The 23,518-nt window shown below is 50.8% G+C and overlaps 1 protein-coding gene across 1 annotated transcript; it reads right to left on the bottom strand.

Annotated features, from left to right (window-relative positions):
* Positions 1–3,611: 3,611 nt before the first annotated feature.
* On the bottom strand, positions 3,612–23,233 carry LOC118157793 (CBP80/20-dependent translation initiation factor-like). Its single transcript, XM_035312270.1, has 3 exons — positions 23,078–23,233; positions 9,515–9,568; positions 3,612–7,535 (listed from the first exon to the last, which is right to left on the bottom strand). The coding sequence occupies exons 1-3, from the start codon at positions 23,219–23,221 to the stop codon at positions 7,320–7,322; spliced, it is 414 nt and encodes a 137-aa protein (XP_035168161.1). The 5' UTR covers positions 23,222–23,233; the 3' UTR covers positions 3,612–7,319.
* Between the last annotated feature and the right edge of the window lie 285 nt (positions 23,234–23,518).

Genomic DNA, 23,518 nt, shown 5'->3' with positions numbered 1-23,518 from the left:
GGCTGAGGTGCTGCAGGTCTGGTTGAGTGCCACTGGATGGGAATGCTGTGAGGAGAGATTCTCCCATGGCCTTCCAGCATTTCCCTGTGGATGAGGCTGGCCAACACCAGAAAACTCATAGAAAGAAGTTAAAAAAATCCAGTGCCCCCCCTTGCCTCTCTCCCCATGAACTCCTTTGACCTTGGAAAAAACAAAGCAAAACAGGGATGGGTTCAGATTCAGTTTACATTGTAGATAAAGTTCAGCCTACTTCTAATTTTGTCCCGGCAGTTCCCACCAGAAAACAGGCTCTGGCACGGCGCCCTGCGGGACAGCCAGTCCTGGCCCGCTCCCCTCCGCCAGCACCCTCTGTCCCCAAAAACCCCACCACCAGCCAGGGTGACCAGATGGGACAGCGAGCATCCTGGCCATCCACAGGAGCATCTCCATCATGTGAGGCCAATTTTCCCCCTGCTGTGTCCAGCAGGGCCACCGTGGGCTGTTCCAGGTCTCCAGGTGACACTTTGGTCAGATGTGCCTTCACCCAGGCTCCCCCGGTTTCTTTTTTCCTTGGTCCGTTTGGTCCAGCACTGTGGGGACAAATAGGTGGAGAGGAGGGGATGCAAACCCAGCATGCCCCAGGCAAGGTGTTTGCAGCAGCAGAAAGCATTAAAATGGGAGAGAGCTCTTGTGCAGGGTGCTAAATCGGAAATATGGGGACCGGGGATGTTCCCCAAAAAGAATGTGGTAGTGGGGCACAGAACAGTTTGTAGTCCCTGATACATCCTCAACTGGGGAAAGGGATGAGAGGAACTGTAGTGGCCAAATGTGCCAGCATGGAGCTGGGGGGAGGGGGAGGTTCATGCTGTTTGGAAATGCAGGAGAGAGCAAAGAGAGATTTAGTTAGAGGACGGAGCAAATGGGGAATAAACAGGTAAATGGGGCTGAAAAGTCAAACCTAAGGGTTATTTAGGATTAGACCCCATGAGACCTGTAAGCCCCAGCAGCACCGCTTGTAAAAGTGCTCACAGAAGCAGCAGAAATGCAATTTTGGATAAAGAACATGCAATGTGGCTGTGCAGTGACTATAAAACAGTAACCACAAGGCAATTGCTACACAGTCATTCTCCCAAATGCTTTTTCCTGTCCCCCCCAAAAATAAGACTGCATCTATCTTAGGAAATCGGCACAAAGCCTGGTCTTCCAACAGTACCAAGCGTGCTGCATGCTTGTGCTCTACAAGAACTGCAGCCCGGGCCTGCAAACCGGGGTTTGATTTCTTGCATTAGCTGTAAAACACAGCCCTGGGGATAGAAGTTACTTTAGCCGTAAAACAATACACAAGCTGTATTTCACAACCTTTGCTGTCTTTCTCTCCCCAGAGCAATATTTTACAGCATTTGCCCTCAAACTAGTTTTTCATAACACAACACGTAATTACCAGCAGACAGGTTTTTGTAACCTATCTCCCAGCACACCTTTAATCCTCTCTGCCCCCAGCCCCCTTGTCCTCTAACCTCTGCCTTACCGGAATGGGGCTCTTCCAGGCTCGCTCCAGAAGGTGAATTTGAACTCTTTTGAGCTCAAAATCCAGAAATGTCAAAAATGCGATTTCAAAAGTGCAGTCTGAGCTGGCAGGGTGCTCTTCTCATTAATTTTGGGTAACCACTGGGACGTGCAGGGCACGGCTGGACAGCAGGAGATCTCCCCTCCTGTGAGGGAAGGATTTGGGGGATGTTATCGAGGCAGAGGTAGGGAATGCTGGTCAGGATCAGGCAGTGCTCTCGGCACCCCTTTCACAAAGCAGAAACATTTCCTGGGAACGTTCGATGGGATGTTATTGAAAAGGTCTGTGCTAATAAAGTGAAAACACTTTGTTTAAATGTTATTGCTACAGCAACATAACATACATTGAAATGAAGCACTTTGCTTGGTGAAAAACTCGATTTAAGACAGAATGGAATTTGGAAATCTCGGTATTTCTCTTGAGAGGGACTTTGCATTTCTTTCCCATGAGTGCTATGGCATGGCTATAAGTGATGCTAAGTAGTTACCCGGCTTTCATCCAGTGCTCTGTGAGGCTCCAGCTTAGCATGCAACCCACCGAGCCTCTGCCCCTGTGAGGCACTACGCTCATGCTCAGCTGCAAGGACAACTATTGCAGCTCTCCAGGAGCCGTTTGCATCTCCAGAAATGCTTAAATTGTTAAATCACATGCCCATATGGGATATATATATATATTTTTTTTTTTTCAGAAGTTAAGCTCTAGGCATTAATTCAGAAAAGTCCTGTGGGCTGGGATAGACACAAAACCTGGCTCAATAGTCACATTTAAGTAGCCACATGAGCCTCCGGCTTTGTAATTGGCAAGCAACAGTGTAGGTTTCAAAAGGAAGAGGCCATATAGCCTTGTGGTATATGTTATTGTTGTACCCTTGTTCTTTTTGTTGCACCCAAACCTTAAGAGCATGGTCTTTCATATATGGCAAAAATACTCCTTGTGTCCAGAGTCTAAAACCATCAGAAAATTGCCCCAAACTGCCCCCCACCGATTAGGGTGATTTTTGCAAGGCTGAGTGTCTGCACCCCAGGCGAGGTTGCACACCCATGCACGTGGATGTGTCAGGATGCTCCGGCACCACACGCATAGGTGGCCACACGTGCACACATGGTGTCTGTGCTAGCCTAAAGCCCACAACAAAACCTTATTTTCTGCAGGCTTTTAGACAAGACTGACATGGATAGCTTCAGACCCGCAGCAGTGACCACCAATCTGCTCCCAAGCCTCCTGTATGCTGCATGCTGTTCTCACTGAAGATGTCCTGGCGACCCAGGGCCCGGCTCTCCTTTTGGCTCGGCTGCCCTGAGCTGAAGCTGGTTGGGATGCTGCAGTGACAGTGAGCACGGACACAGTGAATGCTTTCCCCTGCACTGCCTTAAGAAAAACCCAACAGAGTCCACTGAGTGTCTGCAGAAGGGCTGAGCAGGGTTTGCATCACCTTTCCCATGAGGATGCTCAACTCAACATCACTTTATGTCCGTGGATGGGAAAACAACAGCCAAAAAGAGTTGCATGCATGTGCTTGCAACTGCAGTGAGTTGCGAGCACACGCATGGTCACATAGGGCGTTTCGCAAGAGACAGCAGGCTTATCCAACAGTAGTAACTGTATCACCTGCAATTTTCTGGCTGTAGCTCGGGAGCCTGATGACACAAACCACTCACATCAAGTGACCTGTGGCTTCCTGGGTGAACACACGCATTTCAATTAGCTGAAAACCCTCTCTAATTGACTCTGGCTAGGCTGAGACGGGTTTTCCAGGGAAGACTGCTTAGAAAAGCCGGAGGTTTATTTATTTTTTATATTTTTTTCTTAGCAGGTTACATCGAGTAAAAGCTGGAGTGGTTTGCTCCGAGCCGTGATGCACTGCGGGGTCGGTCCCATCCCTAGTGCCGAGCAGTGTCGAGTCGCCAAATGGAGCTGCAGAATCAGACCCAGGGGCTACGTTTCGAAGCAGACACGACAATGTTTTTTTTTTTTTTTTTTTCTCCATCCTTTGTTCCAAGCTAAACAAAAGTCCCCCCAGACCACCGAAACTGATTGCACATACTGATAAAGAGATGGGGAAATGTCAAGCTTTAAACATTTATTACACAGATGATGCATTTTATAGCATACAGGAGGGTTGGATGTTCTATAAACGAGTGAATTGCCACAATGAGTTATTAGCTTCCTTGTTTTAACAGTCTTTGAAATGCTGAAAACTGTGAGTTTTTGTTTTCTCTAGTATGAAGTTCTAGTCTTTATTCTTCCCAAAACCATTGTCTTTTTTTTAAGCAGTTAGTTTAACAAACATGATTAAATTAAATTAGTTGCTTTTTTGAATGCAAATAAATACATTAAAACATGAATTGCTAGCATTAAATACATGTTCTGCAGGGCACCACAGCCCTGTTGGCCATCAACAGGACTTTGCAACCCTTAGAGTTGTTTCTCCTGAAAAATACTGTATCACTGGGACTGGCTAACAGCTAACACCAAGAAGAGCAAAATTTGTGTAAAGCCATAAAATACCTAGCGGAGAAATAAAAATCATATTTCAGATTTTGAGAGACTTCCAAGTGAGGGATGTTATAGAAATAAGCAGGAAAATAAATCATAAGTTATTCTCACAAGTTTTCCTTCAAAGCCATCAATCATGCCAAGAATAGATACTAATTAATCTCCTTTGGGGGAAGACGGGAACCAGGCAAATCACTTACTTTGCCTTTTTCCCCCCATTCTCATTTCACCTCCATACAAACGAGACTTCTCCAAACGGGGGGTCAAATCCCTCATGAGGAAACCAAGCAGGCTGCTTTGCAGACAGCCAAAGCCTCCAGTTTGGCAATGATTTGCCTGGGAAGGAGGGGACCGGGTGCTGGGAGCTCTGCAGGGAGCAGAGCCAGCAGCTCCGGGCATCACCACATCCTTACACCAGCCCCAGGTTTGGCCTGACATGGATTTGGTCAAAGGAGGGTGTTCTGTTCCCAAAACGCACTGCTGCTCCCACCCCTCCGCATCACATTGCCAGTGGCATCTTTCCTTCCCAACAGGCAGGCTTCCCACTGAGGGACTGCAGACATGCCAGTGGCTGTACGTAATTGCAGGGGAAAAAATACTTTTTTGGTCAACATCTAAATTCTCACACACCAACAGAGAGACTGACGTACCAAGTTACCAAGCATGAGTGGCTGGATGAAGGGACCTTAACAGCGGCGACAGACAACAGACATTAAAAAAGACAGGTTTCACATGAAAGTTCTTCCACAGGAGAAATCCCAGCATTGGAGGGCAAAGCCACTGGCCGATGCTCCTCCGGGCTTTTCCATTTTTCTTTTCTTTTTTTTTTTTTTTTTTTTTTCTTCTTTTGCTACGTTCAGAGAGCAGGCCCTGAGGGATGCTGCGGTGTGGAGCAGGATGTGGGGAGACTCTTCTGGTCTTCAAAAATCCCCCAGCAAAGCTTTTTCTCCAGTCTTCTCCCCAAAGTCTGAAAGATTAGCAGCACCTCTCTAGCCCCAGCTACCTCATTAATGCTTCTGACCGGCGGGGCCTAATTTGCACTGATCGACTGTGTGCAGCTCGCACATCAGAGGCTGTCATGACACTAAAGGCCCCTTGACAAATTGTCCTCACCACAGGTAATTTCACTCTATTTGCTCAATTTAAGCCCTCACTCCCCCTCCGTTCCCCACCTGCCTCTTGGCTGGGGCCCAGGCTGCTCTGGGGCTGCTGATGGCGACTTTCCGGGGTCACACCGACATTCATGCCTCTGGTCCTCCGCTCCCCACAGGGCCAGGCGGCTGGGAAGGCCAAGAGCAAGGGCACAGCCCTCAGCCATTCGACACCGACAGGCCTGATGCAGTCCAGCTTCATGCTAACACCTCCCGACCTCTCTGCTCTTCTGCAGCAGTGCTAACACAGCTGCCAGGCCTGCATCCCCAGTCCAGGAATCAGTCTGTGCAGACATGGACCACTGAAGCTCCTCTTTCCAGCTCCTTTCCTCGTACTCCATGTGCGGATTAGGAAATGCTCCCGCAGACAACCTCATGAAAAGTTCAAGTCATGCCAAACCACATGGCCAGGATGCTCAACTCCTGCACACGTGCACGGGGAAGGTTTCTGCCCTTCAAGCTGCATGGCAGGGAAGCCTCCTGCCCCTCGCACGCAGGCCGGTAGCTCCCTAAAGCACCCGAGATCGGGATGGCACCGCAGGGTCAGGGCTTCCTCTGCTCCTCTCCCACTTCACCAAAATGAACACCAGCAGGGATTTCATGTGGACAAGCATTGGCAGAGAAGTTAATAAGGAAACACCAAGTCCTGATGTTTGCTGGTCGCTATTCACTTGCCATCCGCGCTTGGGGCACTTCCAGCTCTGCAGCTCTGCTGGGTGAACGCCTCCCCAAATCCCCCATCATCTTCCCATCTCTCCCTTCTCCCCATCTCTCCCACCTCCCCAGCACCACCCCAGCTGCCCCAGCACACAGCAAAGCAGGGTCCACCCGCTCCCCGCTTCGCCCTGCCCCCTCCGAACACGTCACCCTGCGCTCGGGGACATGGTACCACTTACACCAACCAGGGCACACAACCGCCCCTGTACAATGCACACCTACAAATACTGGATAGGAAATGCAGCCAGTTAGAAGCCAGACTCAAAACCTGTATTTTTGGCTTTTCATTGTTTTCCTCTTCTTTTATCCCTCCTTTTTTTTGCCATGCACTTCTCGTCTTCTCTCTACTGGTTTCCCAAGAACATCAAGTCTTCATTTCTCCATTGCCCTGTACATTACTAGGCTCGACTACAACGGGCCTGGTTTTAAATGTATTATTACAGCCATGATAGTAATTACAGTAAAGCACTCTTTCAACAGAAACAAAAAAATACAAAAAAATAAATGGGTTATAGTTTAGAGGATGGGGGGTGCCATGGCTTTACCAGCCAGAGCAAACAGCCGCAGCATCCCGCGTTTCTTGGAGCTCCCAGATCAGGGCACACATTTTTCAGTTAATCTGCGAGGTTACTGGCAAGACAACTGTGGCTATGTTACTTCTACAGTGGCTTTTGAGCTCCTTAAAAATCCTCCTCCTACTTCAGCATCTTCACGTAAATCATTTATGAGCTTGCAGGAAGGTGTCACTTCCATGTCTCCGCGCTTATTGCAATTGTCCGTTCAAAATAAAATAGAATAAAATACAAATGACCAGGAAAAATAAAACCCAGTGCAAATAAAAAAGCCATCCTGCTCACCGGTTGGCATCCGAAGCTGCGACGAGTAGATGAAGGGGAGGTGGGGGAGCAGAAAGTTGAAGATGGAGGGGGGGGAATTAAAAAAGCTCCGCTTGACAAAAAACATCAATTATGAGCGTCCGGTGTAGTATGTGTTGCACTTTGTCCTCCCGGGACATCCTGCTGCATGCTCTCTCCTGCCAGTTGGCCAGGGCAAGCCAGGAGGATGGTGTGAAAACAATACTAGCCCCCACTCGGGCTCGCTTTTCCAACTCTTCGTCTTCTTTCTAAAGCCAAACAGTAACCTGTCGGGATGCACTGCTGCTAGAGCAATGATTTCATAAAAGGAACCCTAAAACAAAAACACGGCAGGGAAGAGGGGTGGCACTTGGCGACACAGCTGAAAAGAAACATGCTTCTCCCTCCCCACCCCATGAACGTATTCCAGAGCATGCTGGGGTTTGTCTGCTTAGGTATTTAAATCAGAAAGGTGCTCGCCTGGCTGCGAGAGGCGGATCCTGCTAAGGTGCATGTCTCCTTCTCGCCCCTTCCCACACCTCCCTGCCCTGCCCCTCAGGCTGTCAGTTTTTGGATTGTCTTGTTGTAGTACTGCGTGATGGTGGGCATCAGCGGGTTCCAGTTGTTGGCGTGCAGCTCAATGACCTCCAGCAGGAGGGACCGCGTCAGCATGGACTCAGAGGGGCACAGCATCTTGTCGCGGGCTATGGCCAGCAGCTCCGTCATCATCTCAGGCAGCTGCTCCTCCAGCAGCCGGCCGGTGCTTTGCAGCTGTTGGGAGAGAGGGGTCAGAGGTGGCACGTTGAAGTTTGAGCTGCCACCGTGACTTGCGCTACTGTTGTGTTTCAGGTGGACAAGGGTCAGGGGGATACTCCTGGGCAGCCAGGACAGCTGGCCCCATGTTGGAGGGGTGGAAAGCTGCTTGGCACTGCTGAAAATGTGATGCTGGCAGGAGGGAAGCAGGACGCAAGCTATAGATGCTGCTGTGTCACGGCTGGTGGGCATGCACTGAGCCAACTCCAGCAACAGCGAGGCAATATTTACATAATAGGGCTGTTTTCCAAAAACACGCAGCCTGCTCTTTTTTTTTTTTTTTTTTTTTCACCCACATTTCACACTGTCCTGGTTTCAGTTAGGACAGTTATTTTTCCTCCTAGTAGCTGGTAGGGTGCTATGTTTTGGATTAGGATGAGAAGAGTGCTGATAACATGCTGATGTTTTAATTGCTGCAGAACAGTGCTTATACTAAGCCAAGGACTTTTCAGCTTCACGCTCTGTCCTGCCAGCGGGCAGGCTGAGGGTGCAGCAAGAGCTGGGAGGGGACAGACCCAGGACAGCTGACCCAAAGTGGCCAAAGGGGTATTCCATACCATCTGACGTCATGCTAAACAATATATAGGGGTGGCTAGCCAGGGTGGGGGGCCGTCTGCTCGGGGTTGGGCTGGGCATCGGTCAGCGGGTGGTGAGCAATTGCATTGTGCATCACTTGTTTGTACATATTATTATTATTATTATCATTATTATTTTCTATCTTAATAAACTGTCTTTATCTCAACTCACAGGCTTCACTTTCCCGTTTCTGTCCCCCATCCCAGAGAGGGAGGGGGGAGGGTGAGCGAACGGCTGTGTGGTGTTTAGCTGCCAGCCAGGTTAAACCACAACACACACTCCCCCAGTTTTCCCCTGGCTGGGCAATGCTGAGATGCTGCCGTTGGTGAGAAATGCAGGCACCCCGCAGCACGCTCCCCGATGCACCCCGTGCACTACGGGTGAGGCTTTCGAAAGCACTTGCTCTGGGCTGCTGTAGGAGTGAATGGTTCAGCTCCCACTGACTTCAAAAGTGGCAGCACCGGGTGCTTTTGAAAAATCCCACCTAAAAACCAAGCTATTGTCAAAAACAAAATGCATGCTGTGATGTGCCTTTTACCTGCTCCCTCATCTACGCGCTGATTCACAGCTGTCAGTGACTCCCAGTCATTAATCTGACTAAGCAGGGCTCTCCTGCATGCATAACAAATCCTGCCCTTTGCACAGCATCAAGGTCTGCATTTCCACCCATCGCACCTTTTCTCTGAGGACGGCCAAGTGTTTTTAAAGCAGTGTAAACCCCAGAAAACCCCATCTCAGGCTCGTGAGGCATCAGGGATTTGAATGTAGAGTTCTCAAAAGTCCCAACTTTAAAAATGCAAACTTTCCTCTTCAGCTGCCTGCCACTTTGCTGAATTTCAACCATCCAGATGCAGCCTACTTCACCTTTTTCTTCAAGGCAAGCATCAGTCCCCATGGGCCAATCACTTCCAAAAAGCAAAGCTAATGAAACCTTGCAATTCCACCCATGCTATATTTGTACTGTTTCTCTGCAAAGCTTTCTGAGTACAGCAAGCCTCTCTGTGGGAGCCACTGCCACTGCATGAGCAAAGGCAGCGTGATGGAGACTTTGCTCCAATACAGGTGGTTTTGTGCTTAAAAAATACCACAGGGTGAGATCTGAAGGAATCTGGGAGAGATTCAGAGGAACCAGGATGATAGGAATTAGGTTTGTGGTGGGACCCTGGCTAGCAAATTTGGTTGCATCCATTCACATGCATTGGAAGCACAGTGAAAGCCACCTCTCTTATCCCATGGTGTTGTCTTTTGTATTTGGGTGTAATGCAGCTGGGTAACGTGGCTCTGGGTTTGGGCACGTGCACAGCCAAGGACAGAAGGGGCAGAGCAACGAGGAGGGGCATGTGGCATCAGAGCTTCCCTACCTCCATGGAGCAGCAAAGCACGGCGTCTTCCTTCACGTCCTGAGATTGCAACAACTGCAAGAGAGAGGAGAGAGGGGGTGAATGGAAATGCGCGACCTCCTCCTCCCTCTGGATCTTTTAGATTAACAACTTTCAGGATAAATTTCCATTAGTTTAACAAGACTTTTTTATCCCCCTGGCAGGCATTGAGAAAATACACTTGTTCCACGTACATGGCCAGGAAACAGCCCTCAGATGACCGTACCCAGGCAGTAGAGCAGCCCTTTGGGAGGGAAGGGCTGTGCTGGGCTCCTGCCCAAGGGCTGCCCACCCATGGCCGAGCCTCCCAATCCCGCTGGGACGGTCTCCCAACAGCCACAAAATTACCCAAAGGCAGAGCGCGAACGTCCGGCGCGTTGTGAATATGGCTCCTTCCAGGCTGATTATATATGGTTGCAAGCACAATGGTTCCAGTGAAACTGTTGTGTCTCAGGTGTAAATTTTTCTTCTGGAGCAATGCTGCTTGCTGAGAGCATGGGATTTTCCCTGGTCCCTTCTCACCATCTCATCCCCCCTGTCTGAGGCCTCAAAGCAGTGAAGGAGGATCTCCATCCACGTTTCGGCATTTTATTGGCTATGTTTTCAGCCACTTCCCCACTTTGGGAACCAACTCCAGGCCCTGTTCTGCTCTCTGTGAGCTTTGCATTACAAAGACAAGCTAGTAGGCACAAGAAAGAGAATTTCTTTTCAAGAGAAAGCCCAGATGGTGCCATAAGGTCAGACCATGATGGTGTGGGATGAGGGAAGATGCCTGTGCAGCTCCCAGTCTACCAGTTCCTTGCTGTGTGTTAATGTCTTCCTGGGGGCTGCTACCTCGCTCTCCCCTCTTGTTTCAGACCTGGTGCATGTGGTCAGGGGGCAGCGTCCACCTGGCAATGGCAAAGCGCAGGAGCTCAGCCTGTCCGACCCCACAAAACCAGGGGCCATGAGCAAAACTGGATCAAAACCACTTATATTTTTGCTAGCACGCACTTCTTTGTTGTCATCTTCGCTTTCTGACTGTCGTTTCAGGCTTTCTGCTCAAACCACAGGGGATAAAGCACGGTTGTTTGGGTTGTTTTCCAAGCAGATAAAAGCTGAGATTCTCATCCAGCTGACACAGGGAGCCGGGGTATTGTGAACAACACGCTATTGTGAAGCACATGATAAAATCACAGGTGCTGGCAGCACTGGGAGTTACAGCCGCTGCCACTCCGTTGGGCTGAGAAATTGGTGTCAGTGCGGCCACGTGCCGCTGGTCCTGAGCTGCTCCCTGGATGCATGCACTAAACGTGGAGAAAATGGAGAAAAATTGGGAAAACTGACTTCACTAGTGTCTGAAATTCATCAGGGAAAGGCATACTTGGGCAAAGCGGCTGGACTAATTACAGCTGCCCATGCACAACACTGCTCAGTGTAACTGGGTTTGTTCTGAAGTCACACTTCTTAGTTAACACCACAGCTCTGCTGCTCAGCCTTAATCGTCTTTCCTTCCCACTCATTTTTTCCTTTTTCCCTTCCTTTCCAAATAAATGACAATTTGTTTACAGGCCACTGGAAAAAGCTAGGAAAAAAAGAGGTAACTTGAGGAATTATCATTGGTCTCAAAGTTTTGTCTTCACTCTCTTCTGCTTTCCACAGATAGCAGTTTGTTTGCTTTGAAGCTGATGTTTACAGCATCTGCCTGAGCAGTCCTGTCCTGACGGTTTTATCTCGCATTAGCCAAAGGTCCAGCCAGGGCTTTGAATACATGCAGCAGTTCCCCCAAGTTTATCTTCCTGCTGAGTTGTTTGGAAAAAGTTAGTTAAGCCCAAGCCGCATGCTCTGAGATAAGTTTTCACAAATAGTTCACAGATTCTTCGCAAGAAAAACATGAGATTACTTTAAACCCAACAAAAAATATATATGCTTCAATTAGAGACAAATATAAACAGGCAGTAGCCCGGAAACAAGCTCCTGGGGTATTTAACGGAGACTGGCTTGTGAACATGGAATGGAGCAGGGGTGCAAGTTAACATACATTCATCTCTCCTATATTTGGTATTTGTTAGTGAAGTACACAGCATGAAAATTAAAGCAAGAAATGTGGAGTTAAAGCAAGTTAACAGGAAGATGACTGCAGAAACTGATGCTCCCCTCCCATGGCTTTATGCAAACATAATCTGCAAACTGGGGGAAGATTTTTCTAAAGGCTGAGGCAATTAGGAAGGTCCCATGGTGGCCTGATTCCCATCCTTCCTCTGCTGCATTCTCCTCGTGTGACCCTGGTCTACCCTGGTGAGATGCAGCCAGGGAAAGCTGCAGCTTCACTTGGGCTTTCCTTGCCCCAGCTTCCCAGCCATGGAGCTGGGACACTCTTGCCTGCTTCAAAAAGTGGTTATGTGGGTGAATACGTCAAAGACTGTTCGATGCCCAGCAATTTGGCTAAAGGGTATATTTAACTTATCTACCTGTGGCCAAAAGGAGACTGCAGTCAGATGTCACTCTCCATGCTGTTGAGATGTCCCTGGGACAGCCAGGGGGGCAGAGCACCAGCCAGGTCACACCAGCAAGGCTGTTCCCAGACAGGCACTCTGCAGCTACTGGGGACACTATAGCCCTGCAGTTGTGGCTTTTGCATGATCAAAACCTGACCCTCATAATTGGATTTATATTTACTTAAAATATCTTAAAGTAAACAGGCTATACCTATTAACTTAGCGCTCCCACATCAGAATTGTTTTTTATTTATAGCCGCTCCTCCCTGCTGCGGAGATGTGCCTACACCCCACCAGGTCGCTCTCCAGCAGTTTCCCACATCTTTCACCCCATCTGCCCAGCACGGGCGAGGGAGCTGGGGAAGGAGCACGAAGCAGAGGCAGCACAGGTGAGCGAGCCTCACACGCTGCTCGGTTTAGCCTGTAATCTTCCCCCTGAGGCTCGGGCTGGCTGCGAGAAAACTTCCCTTTGCTCTCCTGCCGGTTCCCCATATCGGGCGAGCGAAAGAAGCAATTCCTGCTGGAAAGCAAACAAAAAGTCTGCTTGATTTCCTAAGAGCAGAGGCTGCATGCCAGAATCTGCCTGGCCGCTCATATAATTCCCAGCCTCGGTTGTGAAAGACTTCTCAATTTTGTTGCTGGTGCCGGACTAACAGCTTTGCAGACTGGCAGGAGGCAGCAGGTGCTTGCGCCTACATCTCTGCAGAGGGAGGGCTCCTGCTCCCGAATTTCTGCATCCCGCTGGGCAACGGGTGCTAAATGTTTTTGCGAACAAGCAAAAATAAACCTGAGGGGCTGTTCTTGGGAGTGCTGTGTGTAGTGGGGGGACAGGGATTACATGGGGTGCAGGGCATTCTTCCCCCAGTTCCTTCCTCCCCTGCACTCCCAAGGGAAACAAGTGCTGCTGGCACCAGTCTTTGCAAAGGGAAGTCCCATGGAATGGGTACGCAACAGTACTTGAGGGGGCAAAGAGGCCCTAAGCCTGCAGCTGGGCTTCACCACAGACAACTGGCTGGCTCCCTCCAAATGGCAATGGACTCGCACACAGTCGGTGCAGACCACCAGGAGCAAGCCACGCTCCCCCATTGCACATACCCACGATTATTTGGGTTCATTACCTACTTTCTCCAGAGACAGATGGGGCCGCAGAGAAGCTGAAGTGCTTATATGGCATTCTCCAGGGCGCACACGCCACAAGCAGGATGAAGAACCTGCCTTGCAGTCCCCCGCTTATCACCAAACCACGCAGGCTGGATCGTGCTCTGCAGCTGTCCCCACCGGGAAAGGCAGTGAGAGCAGCCAAATGCGTATATTACCCTTCACAACTGCAGCGGCATTCTTCCTGTAAGGCACAGCACTAATTACTGAATACGATAGCGCTTGCAAAACGGCATAAGCAATGCTTGCTGCAAACTGTCTCTTAGCATGCAGTGTTTTGTGATGCTTCAGAGATGACTCCGGTGTGAAAGCACCAAAATTTCCCACCTCCCAAAATATTCACCCAGAGCCACGGGATGGTTGGGACTTCTTGGAGTGGTGAGATAGTGAAGGAGCCATCTCTTGGGGAGCAACAACAGCAGCGGGAACAGCATGGTGCGAACGCCTGCTCTGCTCGTAGCAGCTGCTGGGAGGCTCATGGCACTGGTGGGAAACAGGGCAAGGGCTGACAGCCTTCTCCTGAAAGCCCCACATCCTGCTAGATGGATCCTCCTGGCAGCAAAAGCCTCCTTCAATGGAGGGGCTGCACTTCTCAGGCTCTCTGCAAAAAGACATCAATAGCAATTTGCTGCTTTTCCAGAGGCCCCTTATCAACCTACTGTCACAAGTCTTTAAGGAAGATGCCTCCTCTGCTGCTTTGCATAGGGAGAGTCACGCAGCTCTTGGAGCTAAAGGAGATTGTTACAGATCCACTTTTCTTATTGTCGCTAGGCATGGGGTGGTAAAAACAACCAAGACTGGGGAAAATGCAAAGTACAAATGAGGGTGTGGGGGATGAGCAATTACAAAACACTCTACCAGCAAGGCCAGTTTCAGGATTCCTACAAACTGCTCCCATCAGAAATATCAATTCCCCAATCCTGGGCATCAGAGTGTCAGCTGGGCTGACCCTGCACCCACCAACAAACTGTGCCAGTGCCGCTCTCTCTATGGGGCACTGAGTGCCATGCAGGGCATACCCTGAGCAAGTCAGGTGAGTTCAGATTCTAGTGAAAAAACAAGTGAACTCTTGGAAAGAGAAGACGTTTTGAAGGCCACAGTCACAAGCGGCATCTTCTCTGCTGAGCCATTTGATGCTGAGGGTGCCCAAAGGTTAAATGTGTTTGGGGAACCTTTCCCTTATGGAGCTGATGGGGGGGGATGCAGAAGGCACACTGCCTTCTTGCCCAGCCCCACTGCACTCTGAATCAGCAGCAGAGGGTGAGGCTGAACATGACTTGAGAAAACAAGAACAGCCACCCTAAAAGCTCACCCTGTGGCCTCCAGGCTTATTTTGGTAAGGTCTGCATGAAGACAGGTAGCAGGTCCTGGCGCTCACCTCAGCATGCCAGGCTGTGTCCACCCTGCTGTAGCTCAACCTTATCATGCCCGCACCATCCCTGGGGAGGGTTAACAGGATAACCCCAGCTCATGAGACCTGTCATACCCAACTCGTTGCCATCTGCATTGAGCCGTCCGCTTGAAATGGTCCTTCTCTCCACATGGCCTTCTGCTTATGCAGTGAAGGTTTCCAGCCCCCTGAAGATGCACAAGGTGCCACCAGCCCTTACATCTCATCTAGAGGTCCCTCTTCCCAACTCCCTGACAGGGGTGGCCGGGTCTCAGCCCCTTAGAGAAGATGCTGATGGCAATTCACACTTGTTCTGTTAGGAAGAGACCACCTGCATGGGGCACTGCTGGCCCCACAAGGAGCTACGGGCTGGAGCTACTCGTGCTGGCATGGCTGCCGTGTCCATGGGAGGCCGTTCCCTAATGTATTCGGGGTAACTTGAAGGAATTGCTTGGTGGCACCTACTTATTTTACAGTGCTGCTTTTAGCTGAGAAGGAGACTTGTGTTCTCCTATTACCCAACCAGAACTCCCTGGGAGGATGATTAGAAGAGATTAGTTTGTTTATTGCATCAAGTAAACCAAAATGTTGGTTATCCTCCTTGTGGGCTCCTGAGGAACTCAAACAAGAGGTACTTAACAGCAAATTGAATTAAGGCCAGAGGAACAAAACCCTGTAGCCAGCCGTGAGAAACTCCTCCTACTCCTTTCCACTGCAGACAAGGGAAACCATGAAACATGACTCTTGCTCCCTGGATCTGGAACAGCAGGAGGGATTCCTACGAAGATGGAAACCATTAAAAGGCAATTACTGGAGACAATAACAAAGAAAATCGGGTCACTCACCAAGCCAGCCGGGGCAGTCCGGTGGCTCCCACTAGGCACTCAGGCTGGAGGTGGGGGCCATCACCCTCACTTGTGGGACCACCAGGGCTTTCCGAGTGGGACCCGAAGGTGCGTACGTGGGTGAAGACGGACAGAGACACCTAGACAGCCAGCTTCATCCTGCCTGTCTGAAGACATAATAACCCTGGGAGCAGAGGATGTGATCTCATCCCAAGGGTCCGGGGAAACACAAAACATGGAAAGAAAAAGCGGCGAGACCATCACGCTTGATTGCAAAAGGCTCCACCCTTGCCTGCCGGATGCTCTCCGCTTTCCTGGCTCTTCTGCGAGCGCATAGCAGCAGATGCAAATAGTTGTGTTTACATCCAGCTGAAAGGGTCTCGGGAACTAACAATGCTGGGTATGGAGGGCAAAAGACAGAAACAAAGCCACGCGAGGAGGAGGGACCATCCTAGCTTTGTTTCTTCTCCAACATAACTGCTTCCTCTGCCTTCTCCGTGGGTCCCCGAGAAATGAAGATGCTTCCCCACCTCTCCTGCGGGGCGAGGGTACACCGGTGGCCCTGGCTGTCCTTGGTGGCCTCAGCTCTGCCCTAAATGTAGCTCTGCCTGCAAAGCTGCTCCAAACCCACGCAAGTCAGAGTAACTGTGATGGAAACCTACATGGAAGAGAGCAAAGCCCGGGGTCAGCAGTTGTGTGTATGCTCATTCTCTCCTCATTCTCTCCTTGGAAATTGTCTCTCTGGCATGAGAGCCCTCCCCTATTTAAAATATGCCACTGCGGTTTTCATGCTCACTGTCTAGAGCCAAACAAAGTCCTGTAGCTTTCTAAGAAAATATGTTCCCATGCTCAAAACACTAAGCTGAGCAGTGGGGCTCCACGGCATAGTAAAGACCTTGTCAGTTTGGTGTCCCCGTCCCTTATCATCTGCTCTCGAGGTGAGATGTCTAGCAAGTGCCCACCTCAAATGTTCTGGTTTGTCCCTGTCCAAAGTGGGGAAGTACAAACTGGAAGAAATCAATTTTCATCATGCCTAAAAGGCGTTTGTCCCCATGGTCCGAGGGGACACCAAGGAGGACACTGCATGGGAACAAGGCCAGGCAATGTGTCTCTTCTTGGGGCTCAGCTCAACGACCGGCACAGCTTTTTAGGTGTAACAACACTGATTTCCTCCTTTCTCCCCACCCCCAGTTCCTCTTCCATCAGGATTTATATCTTCATTATTTTCTCTGGTCAGGCCTGGTCACGTGGAGCTACCTGGGCAGCAGGGTGGCACAGGGTCAGGATCTGGCCTTCTCGGTGCCTTCGCCTGTATGATAAAGAGGCAAATCCTGTCTCACTCTCTGCCTGGGAGCATAATCTTAAAATCCTAGCATCTTATTATACTGTCAAAGACCCTCTTTTGACTCAAAAGCTTGATGCTTTTTAAAAAGTGAGAGCGATTAAAATAAAAAAAACCCTCCACGTTAAAAGAGAAAATTTTCTTTCCCAAACAGCACCACCCTCCAGCTCGTCTGGCTGCAGTTGGGAAGGTTTTCCCTCTCTCTTCCTCTGAAGGAGACAGTGAAAAGGCAGTGCCCTCTTGAAGTTCAGACGTTAATTACTGTGTTAGAATATTTTTCTAAATTACACAGTATTGCCCCAGGAGATAACAGGCACTAAGAGAAGGGAGGGGAGTGGATACCAGTCTGCATGCTGCACCGCAGACTCTGACATGGGGGAAAGCAATTAGACAGGGAGTATTTATCCTTCCTGCACCACCACCCCGAGGCTTTAAGTTAGCAGCGCGTACCAAGGCAGGGGAGCGATGGGACCATGCCAGGATTTTAAACGATGCTGAAATGGGACTGTCTATGCCAACCAGACTGGAGGCAGGAGATGCTCCTGCAGAGGAGCAACTGTCCTGCCTGCCACCAGCCTGCCAGCTCTACTCCCCACTGCCTCCGCGGGCTGATTCACTGTGCCCAGCCCTCGGGGCTGGGAATAAGAACTGCCAGCAGCTACCGTGGGGCAGCTGGGTGCCCACGGACCCCCGATTGGCAGGGATGCTCGCGGTGACACAAGCCAGGGTGCCCTCCCAGCCCCGGCAGCAATAAGCGCTCTGAGATGGGGGGACCTCTGTGGGCTGGTCCTGCAGCCACAGCCTCCCGCACAAGTAGTTAGTTATGTGGTTTAATTAGCCTGTGATGAGCTGCTTCCTGGGACCTGCCTCTGAACCTGCCTCTGCTGCTTCCTCTGAACCTGCCCCAACAGCCCCATCTGATGCACCCAAGAGTGCCAAGAGAGGGATGGTGCCAGAGCAGGGCTGCTCCCTGTCACCCCTGGCAAGTCCGTGATTGGGAAGATGCAATGGGAGAAAGGCAGATCTTCACATATGGGGAATTATGGGCCCACCGGCCCCACCTCAGGTCCTGGAAAAACCATGGAGCAAGACATCTTCAAGAGTATTTCTAGGCACGTGAGGGAGAAGAAGGAGACTGGCATGGATGTGCCTCATCAGCTTGCTCACCTTCTGGATTTATGGATAGGGGAAGAGCACGGATGTCTTTTGCCTTGATTTTAGCAAGGGTTTTGATTCTGCCTCCCACAAATTCCCATATCCGAGCTAGGATATCAAGGATGGACAACCAGGTAAGTTAAAAACTGGCTGGATGGTTGGGCTCAGAGTGTTGTAGTTACTGGGTTACAACCCAACTCCACCTGGAGGCCAGTAACGAGGAGTGCCATGTGGTTTATAACAGGACCTGCCTCATTTAGCATCCTTATCAATGACTGAGGAGGTGAGCAGCACACTCCTGCCAAGTCTTCAGATGACACCGAGTCGGGGGACCACTCTGTGCTTGAGGCCCTGCCATCCCGAGGGACCTCAGTGGGCCAGAGCAAGGAGTCAACAAGGAAAAATACCAAGTCCTGTGCAGGAAACGAGCATGGGGCAGGGGGAAGGGTTGGGACTGGGTTAGTATGGAGGTAGGAGGGAGGCAGAGCCCACAGGCCCTTGTGGGACCCCAGTCAGCAAGGTGCCTTGAGGAAACCCAGCAACATCACTGCCTGACACCTCTCGAGATCCTGCAAGCCAGTTTTTCCACCTTCTCGCTCTTCTGCCATAGGCAACTGCTCAGGTTACCTGGATGTAAAGCCAGATCTGTCTGCTGGATGGCATCATAAAAATAAGCAAATACATCCAAAGCAGCACTTGACACCAAACACCTTGGCTGGAAGCTGCTTCTGCTGGCAGAGGGCTGGCAGGAAGGTGGCAGCTCCCAGGCCCAGAGGCACTGCCTGGGTTGGCGTCCAAACAACATCCCTTTGAGGATGGGATGGAGACGCAAGAGAAGCCAAACCTCCTGACACCAGTTGTCCGTCCCGGCTTCTGCAGAGCACAGCCTTGGCTTGGAGCTGGCTACCACCCCTCCTTCCCAGCACACCTTGGCCGTCACCACGAGCTGTGCCAGGCCCCCAGGACCCAGGCCTTATGCTCCCCTTTGGGGACTAAGCAGGGAGGGCAGTGAGCTGGGCTACCTGCACCAACCCCACCGAGCACACGCAGTCATGGGCAGCAGGGTGAAGGACTGCCCAGGAGAGAGCTAGGGAAGGCAGAAGTGGCCAGTTAACAACAGATGGCAAATGGCATTATTTATTATCTTAAGTCCTGCAGTAGCCACAGGGCACTTGTCACACCAGGCACAAAGCTCTGGAGCACTCCTGCCCTTACTGATGGTTCAACCAGCATTTAAGTCTTAACCCATTTTCTACATTTTGCTGACTCTGCTGAAGACTGCAGGGTCAAGAAACAAAGTCCCTTTGTTGCTCTCCTGGTTGGAGTTGGTTTTGGAGATGCAAGGTGGAGATGCAAGGTGAAGGTGGTTTTGGACATGCAAGGTGAAGTGTTGCTGAAATGGGGGGGGGGGGGGGGGCACGGTATTTGGGCATGGGGCAGAGGCTTTGGAGCAGCAAGGATGTCAGCACCTTCACTCCCCCTCATCCTGGAGGGGCAGGAGGAAGTTTACAGGGACAAGTTTGGCGTGGTTTTGTTAATTAAACTGAGGCCAGAGTGGGGAGACCACAGTGGGACATCCCTCTTGGTGAGGCCACCAAGTGTGGGAGTCAGGACAATTTCCTAAAAATGCTAAAAGCGTTTTGACTGAGGCTGACAATGGACTCAAGGCAGAATGTGGTCCTGGAGGATGTCACCACTGGTTCTGCGTTAGGAGAGCCTGGGCAGCACAGCCTGGCCTGGGGGAGAGCCCTTCCCCAGGAACAACACCCTCTTCTAGCTTGCTCCCGGTTCCCCTGGGCGCAGAGGGATGGATAGGAGGAAAGCTCTTTCTTATTTATGTTTAACCTCAACGCCTTATTATTCTTTGCACAAACTCCCCAGATTTGATGGCTGCAATAGTCCTCTGGTTCTCACCTGAAAAAGGGCTCTCTTTTCTGTACTCCCCAGCCACCTGCAATGCCAGACTTTGGCCTGGGCTCAGGCGACCCATTCTCCTTCTCCAGCTTTAAACCCCACAATGTCAATCCAAAGCACCACACAAGCTCACTGGGTTCTGTCAAACCATTTTTAACAATGGCTGCACCCACTTCTTACTTTTCTTGGCAAACCATCTTTGCCTAAAATCCCAATTTTGCCCCTGCAGTGAATACACCTTCCTGTCTGCCTGCACACCTCTTGCCCCCAAACCTCCCAATGGTGAAAATGAAACACTGTTGGTTCCTGGGGTTTCAGCTCACAGGATGCCCTGTCCCCATCTCGGACACGGTGCTGGTGGCCATCCCTCCCTGCTCCACCACACTCAGTGTCCCCTTCCCTGCCATGCTGGTACCACATCCCCGCACAGGGGCACTGTCACTCGGCTCCCAAAATGTTGCCCAGGCACGGTGGCAGCTCCGACCCAAATTTCCTGGGCTCTGATTAAATGTCTGCTCCCATGCCTACTGCCACAGCTGCCCAGGTCCCCAGGGACGCGGTGCTCTCAGTCCACATGGCACCCCGCTCCCATCGGCTAGCAGACCTGAGCATTTATCACTCATACGTTTAGCCCAGGATGAACTTCAGCTTGGATTTGCTCAGCCCGGCTGCTGAGCCATGCAAGCAGCCCCTGCACACAACTTTCCTGCTGCATGATGCGTACCACTGGCACGCTGACCTGCACCCAGGCACAGCCCCAGCGCCTGTCCCCACCTTGCTTCACTCTTCCCAAGGCAGGCTCTGTCCCCGAGCCCAAGCAAGAGGGACAGAGCTGACGGGCAGCAAAAAGCAGGGCGCAACCATCTTGCAGCAGCTTCCTTCGCTGCCAGAAAAAACAAGTCCTGCTCCTCCTCCCTGGGCCACCGATGTCCTCACTGTCATCTTCGCTTCCTCCCCACCTCCCCAGCTCCACAATTAGGACAGTGTTAATAAGCTTTTACTGGGGGGGGGGGGGGGGGGAGGAAAGGAGTCTGTGAGAGGAAGCTTTGCAGGGGAAAAGGAAGAAGCATTCCTGCCGCAGTCATCAGGCAACGTTCCCCTTCCTCTTGCTCACTCCCTTGCTGACCTTTGGCTCAGTCTGCCAGAGCTATAAAGGAAAAGGGAAAAAAAAAGAGACAGAGAAACTAAAAAGCAAGAAGAGCTGAAAGGACAGGCAGAAGCAGAGATGTTATCTCGCCTCTGATAATGATTTATTGCCAAAGGATGGGTGGATGGAGGCAGGGAGAACTAAGTGCAGCTGCAGCAGCACAGAGGGAGCCACCAAGGAGGAAGGAATTAGGGGCAAGGGGCTGAGATTGTACATGGGCACGTGTGTGCTGATGAGCAGGAAGGGGAGAAAGTCACAAAGAGCACTACCAAACCTCACAAACCCATCCTGAGGCAATGGAGGGATTTCCACAGCTAGTGGCCAGTCCCAAAGTGGCCAGGCCACAAAGACCAGCCCTGCCCTGCCCTGGGACACCAGCCTAGCTTCATGAAAACCACCAAGGGACGTGTATCCCAAAAGCTGAGCTCCAAAGATAGCAACTCTGGCGCCGATGTGCTGGTGTACCAACACAGGAGAGCAAAAACCCAGAGTAAAGTGCCTGTCCCTGCTGGAGGCCCTCACTGTGGGCCGAGCGAGGTTGTGCTGGCAGCTACCTCAGAGCCTCTGGGTCCTGTTCTGGGCTGGCCCCATGCAACAGGATTAGCTGGAACAACAAAAACCAACAGCAGTGGCATGGAAAGACAGCCCTAAGCCATCAAATGGGAATGGTGTGAGTCAGGGTCCCAGCTCTGCGGAGCGAGCAGGCACAGATCAGCCATTTTGGGGGAGGAGAGCTGGAAGGCTCTGGCTCACCCACATCAGCTGTGCTACAGGGTCTTCATCTCCAATGAACAAAACCACACAGACAGAGCTGTCCTCTTACGCAATAGATGTATTTTAAGAAGCAAGTTTATGCATGATGTCTTGGTATAATCAGTAAAAGCTTTTTATGGAGCCATTCTGTAGCAAAAAATATTCCCAATATGGGAAATTCACATCCTTCAACATGTCTTTAGATCACTGCCGTGTCCCCACATAGTGGCAAGACAAGAACGACCGTGACAGCATGGTGAGGGCAGACGGGAGCGGGTTGGGAAAAATCCTGGCAGAATCAGGGCTGGATTGCGTCATGGCTGTGATGGGAAGTGGGGGGGAATGTGGGCTTTTCCAGATGCCAGGATCTTCCCAATGAGGTGATACATACTGCTGTGGGCAGAGATTTTGGGGAAGTTCCACTATTCTTAGCACCCCTCTCCCACTTCCTCCACTAGATGCGTGTGCCTCATCACGATGCCCAGACACTTTCTCACTGTTGCAGTCACTGTGAACTCTACCCACAGCATTACTGTGAAGGCAAAATGTTTATAATGTGTTTGTATTCAGAGAAAACTTTCCATGCATGTAAAAAGTCATTACTGGCATTTTTTTCCCCTCCCTCTCCTTTCCTTGCCCAAGGTCTAGAGGAGAACTTATTTTGCAGCGAGTTATTTATGGCCCGACAGAAGTGCTACTGACAATTTCAGACTCACAGTTCCAACCCTGAGCGATGAGACAGACTTCTTCCTAAGAAAGTCCTCTACAGGCAGCAGCAGGAGACAAAACCATCTTTAAAACAGCATGGAGGAAGTCCTTTCCTGCTCTTTTGAATGTTAACACTTGAGTTTCCTTTCCCATTTGTCCCCAGTGAGGTTTCTGCCCCCAACCTGAACTATGCTCACCTCATCCAGCTCTGAAATGTCCCCAACCCTGATGGCAGGGCTGGGTTTCCACTGCATTAGGTGGTCCCCTATGTCATGACTCCCTCTCTCTTTCCTCTCCTCAGTCTGTCTCATCTATTCAGTTGGCTTTACCTGCTTTTAAGAAGCTTTCTTAGCTCCTTTGGTGGGAATTTTTGCAGTGGTGGGATTTGCAAACCTAAACATTGGGTTTGCAGTCCCAATTGTTGGGCTTTGCAAACCCTTTGACAAAGGGGTCCTGCACATGCTTTTCATTACCAGAATCACACCAGGCAGGAAGAACCAAGTGTCCCTGCAGGCATCGGTACTCTTAGGTTGAGAAGTGTTCGTAGGGGTAAAGCAAACATCTGGGAATCACACAGCACATATCTACAAATCATGGACACTGCAATTCAATGGTTTGTCCCGAAGGCGGAGAAGGAAAACCTCTGAAGGCATTACCTCCCTGAGGCAGGTATAAATGGGGCAGACGAGGACTCGAAAGGGCTCTCCAGTGCTGCTCCTCATGGTGCCGAAGACCTCGCAGAGGAAGGTGATGAACCCCAGCCAGCGCTCCACGTCCTGCTGCTGCAGCTCCTCCCGCATGGTGAAATCTTTCTGCAAGAGGGACAGAGACAACGGGCTGCATCAGCAAAACCGCATCGCCAGGGCTGTCTAGATGGAGAATTAGGAGGAAATTGAAACTCAGGGTTTGGGGAGGAAGACAGACTGACAGGACAGACTGACTCTTTAGTAACAGCAGGGAGATTACTCAACACCAGTGGAGTGGCTGGGATTTAACTACGGCAAAGCCACCAGAAGCAGGTACTGTAGAAACAACGCCAGCCTCTGCAATGACTGCCACGGCTTCCCCCTGCCTGGCCCTTCCCCTTGAATGGATTT

This window comes from Oxyura jamaicensis, assembly GCF_011077185.1.
Source record: "Oxyura jamaicensis isolate SHBP4307 breed ruddy duck chromosome 11 unlocalized genomic scaffold, BPBGC_Ojam_1.0 oxy11_random_OJ72260, whole genome shotgun sequence".
In the NCBI taxonomy this organism is placed as follows: domain Eukaryota; kingdom Metazoa; phylum Chordata; class Aves; order Anseriformes; family Anatidae; genus Oxyura; species Oxyura jamaicensis.
The sequence above is the reverse complement of the archived record's forward strand: the minus strand, read 5'-3'. Positions and strand labels throughout refer to the sequence as shown.